We start from the raw sequence: 11,211 nt of genomic DNA, 5'->3' as shown, positions 1-11,211 counted from the left end.
GATTAAAATAATACTGTTTTAAGTAACCACATTCCCCTTACTAATTATATTTGTTTTGTATAATGATGAACTCCAAACCTGTTGTGAAGCCGCCATTAACCCACCTCTAGCCCCAAGCATGGATGCCTAAAAATATTGTTTTATCGTATTTCGATTTTAAACGTTAAAGATGTCATTAGAGTATTACAAATACCTTTTTGAAGTCGATCATTTCGTCTGATACAGTATATTAAGACATCCTGCTGGTGAAACTATCTAATCTACCTAATTGTATACCTGTAACAAAGATGACATGAAGTAACATCTTAATGATTAAGAAGGGGGTCGTTCCAATATATTCCATGTCATTTGAGTGTTACATATTATAGGTTTTTGAATTCGATCACATCGTCTGAAACAGAGAAATTAGACATCCTGCTAGTGATACTTTATTATCTACCAAATTGTATACCTTTAACCAAGATGACCTGAAGTAATATCTTAATAATTAAAAAGGGGCTCGTTCGAATTTATTCCATGTCATTTAAGTATGACATATAGCATTTTGAAGTCGATCACACCGTCTGATACAGAGAAATTAGACATCCTGCTGGTGATACTTTCTTATCTACCTAATTGCATACCTGTAACCAAGTTCAAGCTACGGAGGTATTTTTCGATATTACCATATATAGCCGTGAATCACATGCACCTGACAAGAGAGAAAATATATCTGTATCTGTAACTTCAGAACAACAATTCCGACCAAGATCATTTAAGTTCGCATAAATTCATTTAACATAGTTTCTATTAAGAATTTTACAACAATAATATTTAAGGATATCAGTGTTAAAAAAGTTTATATTTAAATACAAGGACTACATACCGAGGATAATCTACGCCGAACTTGAAATGCCCTCACAAGGTATGTAATCTTTCTTAAGCTTTAAATATATTCCAATTAAATAGAGTCCACTCTCGAGTCTAACAATGTCAGTTTTGGTTATAATTATCAATTTAATCAAGAGGGGCGGAGGGACTATTGATAAATGTACATAAAATGATAAATTTGGAAGTAAAAATCACGTAAATGGTAAAATAACTATTAAAGATTGTTAGTTTGTACATACGACAAAAATGATAAGATGCGATTTATTTTGTGTAAGTACATAGTAATAATTTCTAACAATCTATTTAGTGGTCTATATCACAATGTGTAAATTACCCTCCAACGTTGTCACCCACTGTTTACATCTACCGCTTCACCTGATTTAATTCGTAATTCTGATTAACCAAAATAAAGGATTTATAGTTTATTCTGTCTCATCTATGTACAATATAATACAATAACAAATCTTCACATACAACATCAAGCACACAACCATTCTTTCAAAGAATTATAAAAGACTATATAAAAACATTTGTCTTGCGCGTACATTATCTTGATAAAACTAAATTACAGGAGAAGTCGGTGTATTTATTCAATGGTCACTTTACAAAATGATTCAAGAAAACTGTAATTTAATTTATAAGTTGAAATTGAGTTTCATAAAGTTGCAACAAGTATTCTTTTAGTAACATTAGTAAGTCTATGTAATATGGTAAACACATATTGATGTAAAGTTCCTCTGTAGAGGGAAATGCGTTCATAGCACGTTCATGTACTTTGTATTATGCACACTGGCATAACCAGTTCTCCATGTCGAGGTTCAGTCCCATCAGGGTCGAGCATGTTTTTTTTCTGAAGAAATCTGTTAGTTTAAGCATATTTATTTTACAACGATTGTGTAACAACTTATTACAACATTATATTAATCACTCTCGTTGGCACGATTTTACGCGAGAGTGTGGTCTTGTGTTGTGGGGGAAACCGGAGAACCCGGAGAAAACCCACTTGTCCGGCTTGGTGACTACAAACCAAACTCACATGCGCCCAAGCCGGGAATCGAACCCGGGTCGACTAAGTGAGAAGCGAGTGCACTAACCACTGCGCTAACCGAACAACCGAAATCTGTTGCGTCTTTGGCCTCGCACGTTACAAATGGTGGCAGCAGTAGGATGAAGACAACTGCCGAATCGGAGATGCCTTACCCACGAGTTTCCCAGACGAAGACTCGGGACGTGTCCTCTCGGAACGGAAAGTAATGAAACGTTCCGTTGTAGCTGAATATGCGTTCATAGTCCGCTCATATAATTGGTACTATGCAAATTGGCATAACCAGTACTACGTTGAGGTTCAGGGCCATGTAAATAAGGCAAGTCGACCCCTTAAGAGTTGAGCATGCTTTTCTCTGAAGGGATCTACAATTGCGTCTTTATTCTCACACGTTACAAGATGTTCCAGAAATAACTAAATTAAAAGTTTTGCTAGATAAAAACTCACGTGATTATATCACAACATATAATCAAATACAAAGCATATATTTACTAAATAAAACATTGTTTCTTCTTGTGTGTTTTTGTTTTAATTTTTACCACAGGCTTTTGCTAACGAGATGTTAAAAGCTCAAAGTTTGGTTCAAAAATTGCAACATCAAACAGTGTTTGCCTAATACTATTAAACATATAGCATTCTAATATCTTAATTCGGTTCAATATAGCTATCACGTACTTTAATGTATTAGCCATGAGTGAAATATTTACTTTTCGTGTTCACGAGATGAAATATATTGCTATCTTATATTGAAACCAACTATTTTTGTTTTGTTTTTATGCCTACAATTGAATTTAAAGATCATTAAATCACATTGTTTAGAAAAAAGCGAAATTACGTCGTTGATATTGTGTCCCAGCGCTGACGTTTGATTTGGAGCTGGTTTAAATTTCAAAGCAGTGAAATGTGTATATCTTTCGTCATCAATAATTCGTTTTTGTACTATTATATATCAAATCAGATTCCAGAGTGTGTTATCGTGCCCTTCACGTATTAACGTAACCAGTAAGATTTACCTGTTACCCATTTTCCGATAATACTATATTTAGCTATTGAACGCATGCTACTGATAAGAGAGGATAAATTAACATTTGTATCCGCAAGGTTTAAAGTGTTGACGCCATCTTTTTCAGACGGATTACGTGTAGAAGGAATATATTCTAAACAAAGATTCATAACATACTAAACAATTTTTAGTAGTTGGAACATTTGAGGTGAACATAGTTTTAGTTCTGTGAAAACTATTTTAATAGGTATCAAGCAGTGTCATTCTAACTTTACTTTTTAAGGAGAAAGGGAGTTTAACATGCATACTCAAGGTAAGTTATTTGCACTGAAATAAGTTCAACTATCGATGTTTACAATATAAGTTTAAGTAAATTAGTGAAATTAATTTAAAATGATAGCTCGAAAAAAGCGAGTAAAACCATTTTGATCAATAATCATGTGTCGATTTTGATAAACAACAATAAATTGAATAAAATGGTAGTTTTGTGAGTAAATTCAGTTGTGTTTTTTACTTTAGGCGACTATAAATTTATTGCTGGATGTTTATCCCTGTCCGTCCACTCGCTTTTCCGCCGCCCTAAAATTGTATTGGATTCAAGTAAAACCACCATTGAACTTGGTTCTGTATTTGCTGATCGGCACGGTTCTGTCCGAGAACGGCTTTTATTCATACCTACGGTTTTGATGTAAAATTCTCATGGAAAAAAAGGAGAATTGTTACGATCGTGTTTTTGACTCGTCTAGAAATACATGTAAGTATATAGTCCCATTTGCGTTAAAAGGAGCATGAGCACATGTTCAGCGGTGAAACGGTCATCTTGAGGATAAAATGTCACTCCTGGTCCCCTTCTAAAATGAATGAACATCTAATAATTCATTTGTGTTGGCCTTAATCATGAGTTGTTCTTTATTGATTCACCACAAGAGGTTTTAATTTGTTCGATGATAAGGACTATAAATCAGTATTAAGAATGAGTTATCACTGTGTTAAACATTTCAAAACAGTAAATAATTAAAGTATGAAAACTGTTATTATTACACACTATTTAATAAATATTCAATACCAAAATATTTATGTTTTTTTTGTCATTGTAGATATTTCATTTTTTGAAGCACATAAAACATCAGACCAGTATAAAGAACAATAATAAATCATACCCTTGATAAAGACTTTAGTAACTTTTAGGGATAGACTATAGGCACTCACAAGGCAGGTCAAATACGTTGCGATAACCATGCAGTAATTTAAAGATATATCAAGCAATAATGCACAATGCACTATGCTAACATTAAATGACTAAAACTCTTATCGGAGCACTCGACGAATGGGCCTTGCCTGAATGCGATTATAAATTCGCTTACAAACACTAAACAAACACTCAACGAGAGAAACTGTATGTACAGTTCAACAAAGACATTCCACACGCGCAGATCATTGGACACTCAAGGCATAATATTTTGTCTGTAAACATCAGCAATAAAATTATTAAATATGGCAAAATCTCATTTGAACTAATATCTATACTATGTACACAGAGGTTTGACATAGTGTGTTTATGGGTGATCTTTCTTCCTTCTATGGGATAGGTTTGCGTATATGAGAGTCACACAACCGATATCTTGCACATGGTTAGGATTATGGAAGGTATTACACAACCAATATCACCATGGTGATGCCTTATCGTGGGAAAATGTATTCGAGCCTTACAAATATCTGTTGAAAGCCGTATGCTTCTCTCTGTGTAGATTCTGGTTAAACAGATATAATTGTAAGTGTACCAGCTCTTACTACCTTTGAAGTTAAAACTAGTAGTGATACCTAAATAATGATTTTGGGCATGACATACGCATTGTCTTGTCATTAATTTATACAAAGACACAAGCTCAGACTCAAAACATTTTAGACAAATCTTGTTCATTTTTCATGGACAAAGTTTGAGCCAGTGGTTGTCCTATTTTTCATAGTATATCAACATCAAACTTTTTGCTTCTATATTCTAAGCCTAACGACAAGCAAGCGAAATTGTTAAAAACATCTCGTGTAACATAACACTATAGAAACATTAAGTTATTCTAGACGAAGAAGTGGTAGACTAATTCTTTTGTATAAATGTTCGACACCATAAAACGTGGTAAGTATCACATTTATATACAGTTTAACGGCTCGTCTAATATGGTTTACCCAGCTGCGTTCGAGTCAAAATACATCTCCGTATTGTACACTGTTAGATAACCCATACTTATATTACAGTTAATTTAATATTTCAGTTGCTGGAAGTGCACAAAGCACGAGATCCGCTGAGCGCACCAAGAGATGTATCCGTATCACAGCATGGGCCACACGAATTCTAGCTCTCCTCAGCATCGTGTTTTGTATCGTGGCCTTTGTGACAATAGGAGAATATGTGTTTGGAATCTTCATGATGGTCACAGCAATCCTTGTAAGTAGTTCATCGAGGCACAATTAAATGTAAGCATTGAGTTGTAAACCTCAGTGAAAAGGAATTACCACGTACAAACTATACTTACGGAGCCCAACATATTCAGATTATCAAGAGAATAAACAGATTAAAGAATGTCTTTGCAGTGGAACCTAGACGTTTTGTACCGTGAAAATATTGAAACCATCTACATTATGGGCATACGTTCGAATCAAACCGTGATGTTCGGACATATCGTATGCACTGGGAATTATAATGTGGGCACTCCTAAGTCCTTACACACCTGAAGAGTTAGGAAGATTTTTACAGCTCAGATCCATTTAGTTTTTTAGCAAACTTCTTCAGTATCCGCCTCAAAAGCGGCCATAAGTGACGTTATATTGTATGAGCTATTGCCTGGAAGGCAATTATTCTCATAATACACCTGCTAGTTAAAATAGTTTTAGAGTAAGCTTAAAATTCTACATAGAAGCATGTGTATTGTCCCTTTTTACAATTAATTGTGATAATCATCATCAAATGCATCTTATGTCTTTGCAAAAGTGTAATGAGTTGTTTTCCTTGCAAAAATACGTTATTCTATAACAATGAACCTGTTTGAGACTAAAGGCAATGGCTCAAACGAAAATGAATAAAACAAACATCACACACTGGCCACGCACTCATAAAAACAGCTTTACTGATAAATGATGTCAAACACCCTTCGTATGTAAAACATTACTTAGATATAACTAGTTGCAATTTCCTCAAGAATCCTGGACATGTACAATACTACAATTCTAATATCTCCTAGGTAGGCAATGGCTGCCATGAGTTGTGATGAAACAGTCCATGCACTAAAATTAACGATTACTTACCTTTCAGAGTGTTATGAGCCCGTTAAACTTCAACTGTTGCTGCTACTCGGATTGTTCAAGAAACACAAAGGCTGAAAAAGTAAGTTACATTTTGTCTTAAATCGCTGTATGTGTTCATTTGTTAAGGATTAAATGTTTTTGTAATGAGTCTCGTATGTGTTCAAAAATCTTAATGTATTTGTGTTTGGAATACCTAACGACTTCACGATATACTGTGTACTGACCGAATACAGAATAACATTTTTTTCGATTATGCAGTGCTTATCCGTATAATCCAATGAAATAACTGAATATCATCGGCAGCGTCAATGACTTCATCTATTCCATCGAGTTCACGTTCATTTAACCGAACTAAAACGTCATAAGAGTAATCAAAATGGGATCTGTAATACTATTACAGTGTTTCGTTAACATAATTGTAATTGAAACTGAACGGAAACTCGTTTAAATTAGAAACGGCAATATTTATAAGTAAAACTGCGTGTTTATGAGCAACATCTTATTTCAGGCAATCGGACATTGGGGTGTCATTGTGTGGATGTTCTTGAGCAACATTGGATACATCGTTATGTTTGGGTACAGCTGGTACTATTGGATGGCATCTAGAGATAGCTATTACTATAGAGGTTCCAGATATGACAACAATTATAACAAGAATTATAGCTACTACTACCCTAATCACGACATTTCTTTGCTCGACACAGTATTTGCAATGTCTCTGCTTATCACGTTCTTCCTATCGATATTCAACCTTTACTCGCTTTGCCTTGTCTACAAGTACGGTTGTTGCTTCATGAATGAAGTCGATAAGGAACACTCTCAGCAAAGCGTTGAAACAGTAGTCGTGATGAATCAGCAGATATCCACGATCGGAGGCGGTATTCCGGTTAACGTAAGTCCCTGATTTTGATCGTGATCTCAATTCATAAGAACAACCGTTTTTCTTTACTTTACTGAATAACTTCTGATGTTGCGACAATGTATTACTAGTATTTCACAACCTTCATGTATTGTGTAGCATGACATTTTAAATAGGTTTTTCAATACATATCCTAGTTAAAAGATAAATGTACGTAGTTGGTCGGGCTCGCGGGTGTACGAGCGGGCGCTAAATTGTCTATTTCTTATCATGAAACTAGGCATGTTTGTAGCTTATGGAAACATAAACATTGCGATTACTGTGGTATTGGAGTGCTTATTGTGACTGTTACGGATAAAGACTTGAGTGAATAGGATTATTTTTAAAGGCTTTAGATTTGATACTTGGTTTATAACAAGCTAATCTGAAGTACATTTGATTGGTAATTATGGCTATTGCGCTAAAGATAAAGGTCAATGTTTTTAAATAGAGAAACAAACATGTTTCCAATCAATTGCTGTAGAACTTAAGTTTAGTGATAAAACTTTTTGTGTATGTAGCTAAATTCAAGTGTAAGCTGGTGATTGCTTTTGGATTCGGTAGTGTCAAGTTCAAGGTCGCTGAAATTAAATGGGAAAAAAAGAAACAAACTTGTTAGCTAAATAACTTTAAATATGCTCGATGTAACGTTAAGAAACCTGCTGTGAAGAAAAACCTTTGAGTTCGGTCAAAATTAAAAACAAAAATTGCGTTCCTGGTAAATTGCTCGAGATAAGATGAATCGTTTGATCATTGTTTCTAAAAATTAGAAAAATGGTTTCTAAATTATAACTTTAGCTAGAGAAAACACTTTGTTTATCATAGTGACATGTATTCATAGCATATTAACAGTTCATTATGAATATTTTTACATTTACAACAGGCACATCGGGCCTATAAGTCACCTATATATGGAGCATAGTTTCATACAAAACATAAGTTGTATGTAACAGTGCGGATATACAAACATTGAGAATTTGGGATAGTGTAAATTTGGTTGTGTTTGAGGTTTATGTGTAGACTTAGCTTTCAGCTACTTTTGTTTAAGATGGTAAATGCCGCTGTTTTAACAGATAGAAACAATATTTGCTGCTCAATACTTGTGTTTGTCAATACATTAATGTGATTTAACTTGGTATATTTTTTAATAAAGACGCATTTTGGAGTCGGTGAGGTTAAATTTAGTGTCATTCACAATATAAATCGAAAACGTTTTACTCAATAACTTGTTATGCATTTCACTTGGGGATGATATTCAGGAATCAATGTGTTTGAGGAATATGTTACATAAACAAATAGGAATAATCGGCATAATAACTTGATCCCAAACCAAGTGCCAAATTTCCTTGTTTTGCCGCTTTGTGGGTTATCTAGATACTATCTTATAGTTTTTATAGCAGTACCTGTCGTATTGCTAAAAGTATTTGACGAATCTGCTTCATATATGACTTTAATTGACTTTTGTGCATATATTGACCTACTTCTTTGTACTAAATATTACATAAGTTCAATATCAACTTGGAACGCATATCATACACAGTAGTTGTGTAAGTTGAATAGAAATAATCACAGAATGCAAATCAGCTTATTTTTGCAGGGTGTACAGTTTACAAATGCTGCAGTGGGTGCTCAGCAACCGTTTACCAACCCTGGGATGCAGTACCCTCAATACCAGCCATATCCTGCCGGACCTCATTACATGGCTACACCTTTACCACAAGCTGTTGGTGTAACAACTGACTCAGTTGGCGTATCTTTTCCACCAACAATGGCGGAACCAGTTGGACAGGCTTCTAGCCCTCCACCATACGCTGAAGCTGATCCGAATGAGAAACAACCACAGTGATCGAATCACAAAGCTCGTTTCTTGCCAAATTGTCACAGTAACATGATACAATAACAATGATATAACTAAAACATACCAATAAGTGTTAATGTTCATAATTTAAAAAATAACATTGTTTAAAAGAAAATCATTTTACGAGCAAATCTGTTATTAGTCTTTCAAACAAAATGATGCCAAATGAATAGATCTGCATATCTATATAACATCCATGTAAAATTACCTTATTTGCATAACGTATAACTATATATCTCAACATATTTGTCAACATATATGTATACAATTTCATTATAAATGTTCAAGCGCTGTTACGTGATATGTCCAAATTTAGCATTTTCCGATGTGAATAAGTATCTCTTAAATGATATACAAAAAAAAACTCTTTGTAAATTAACCAAAGAGTTAAAAACCAAAAACTTAAAACAAAATATTATGATGGATCTTTCAATTGTACCCTTTTTGAGTGTGAAATATATTATTTATTCGGAATATGTTAAGTATGTCATTTCAACGCATGACTATAATTGCTATGTGTTTTAAACATGTGTTCGTAAATACCTGTATGTCGTCGCTGGTATGTGTTATTTTTTTATTTCAAGCTTTTAAGTTTAACTGATGTTGATTTTTACGTCTAAGAATGAGTATTGTCTAAAAATGTTTATAATATATATATAAAATTGATAAAAACCAACCAAAATCGGCGCGCTACTTTTTGTTTTAACAATTTATTAAAGTTATTTGCAAACGTCTGATTTCATTTATAATTTAATCATAAATCATGAGGGTATTGTTTATGGTGTATATGTGTCCAGACTTACATGTATTTTTTTTATATGTTCCTATAGCTAGCTTTTTACAGATTGATCCCACAATGATTTGAAATAAGATTGCGGGCATGCGCGGAAGACAATCGAAATATGAAACAATCGCAGTAATCGAATCAAAAACAATGTTGATGCCAATTACATAGATCTGCATTTGTATATACTTTCTGTGTAAATATTTCTTTTTTGTGTAACTTACTTACATTTATCTTAAAGGCCTAGTTTAAGCCTGCTATAAGTGACCCCCCCCCCCTCACCCCCCCCCCCCAAAAAAAAGAGAGTGTATTTGTACACAACTTCTGTTAATAAATCTTAATATAATTGCCTAATCGTCTTATCAGATCTCGATTCTGAGTATCCTGCTGTGCAGTTTTGGATATTTTATTATAAAAATGGACCCTAAATGGCCCTGAGCCAATTAACGAATACACAAGAAATTGACCATACGGAGATGCACAGCAGGGGATTATAATGCCAATCATTCCTTAAACTAGGCCTTTAAACATCTTAGTCAAATGATTTGTTTAATATTCTGTGTGGAATCCTACATATCATACATGCAACAGCATCTTACACAAGTTTTTGAAGGAAAATATAAAAAACAATTGGCGAGCCGTGAATAATTGAAAGCCAATAAGAGTTTGATCAAATTATGTGTGCTAAATAAAAAATGAAAAAAGGAACATTTAATTCAGATATAAGGTGTGCTTAACAGTGTTCGTATCACATCTTTATAACTGGTCGGCTTAACATGTCATCCATTTTCCGATTAAAATATATTTAGGTATATAGTTTAAAACACTACTCCGAACACAGGTAATCCAAAATTATCGCTATTTCGAAAATAAATCGGTCCCGATTTTAATCTTTCCTATTGTTTAATCTTTAAACAGTTATCGCTTGTCCGAATTAATCGCTATTCCGAAGTAAAAGAATACGGTCCCGATTTGGTACTTCACACCTTTTTGTAAATTCTTATTTCGAACTCGACCATCTCATAGTTTAACACATCATAATGCGAATGCACCTATAATGCATTAAGGCGCTATCACATTTGATCGCCGCACTGCTCACTCGACCCGCTAAAAGCTTGGAATTTCAGTGCTATTTAAACATGCTTTATATAACTTGAGCTATGTTCCGAATGCATGCATGTGCTATTGTTTAAACTGTTTAATGTTGTTTTAATAAAGAAGTATATTTGTTTGTTATTTATTAAACAAAAGTTCAACAAACATGTATACGAAACCGAATGTATCGTAAGTGTTAAAGGAAATTATTTAGAACAACAATTCATTTAACATTGAACATCTTTAAAGGTTGAATCATTTGAGGTGATCTTTCTCCTAGTGTAAGTTCTGCGTATTCTGAATAAAAAGGTTTAAAGGAGTGTCATTCAAATTGTTATATGTTGAAATAACGAACAAG

At 33.8% G+C, this 11,211-nt stretch overlaps 1 protein-coding gene across 2 annotated transcripts; it reads left to right on the top strand.

Moving 5' to 3' along the window:
• Positions 1–731: 731 nt before the first annotated feature.
• LOC128223980 (uncharacterized) lies at positions 732–10,989 on the top strand. Of its 2 annotated transcripts, none has more exons than XM_052933536.1 (5): positions 732–904; positions 5,189–5,361; positions 6,226–6,297; positions 6,727–7,110; positions 8,714–10,989. In XM_052933536.1, exons 1-5 carry the CDS (start codon positions 892–894, stop codon positions 8,960–8,962), a joined length of 891 nt encoding a protein of 296 aa, XP_052789496.1. In that variant the 5' UTR covers positions 732–891; the 3' UTR covers positions 8,963–10,989. The 2 variants fall into 2 exon arrangements, with proteins under 2 accessions (XP_052789496.1, XP_052789495.1); XM_052933535.1 differs by lacking the exon at positions 732–904 and adding an exon at positions 3,023–3,231.
• The last annotated feature ends 222 nt before the right edge of the window (positions 10,990–11,211 follow it).

The sequence above is a fragment of the Mya arenaria genome, chromosome 17 (assembly GCF_026914265.1).
Source record: "Mya arenaria isolate MELC-2E11 chromosome 17, ASM2691426v1".
Lineage (NCBI taxonomy): Eukaryota > Metazoa > Mollusca > Bivalvia > Myida > Myidae > Mya > Mya arenaria.
The sequence above is the reverse complement of the archived record's forward strand: the minus strand, read 5'-3'. Positions and strand labels throughout refer to the sequence as shown.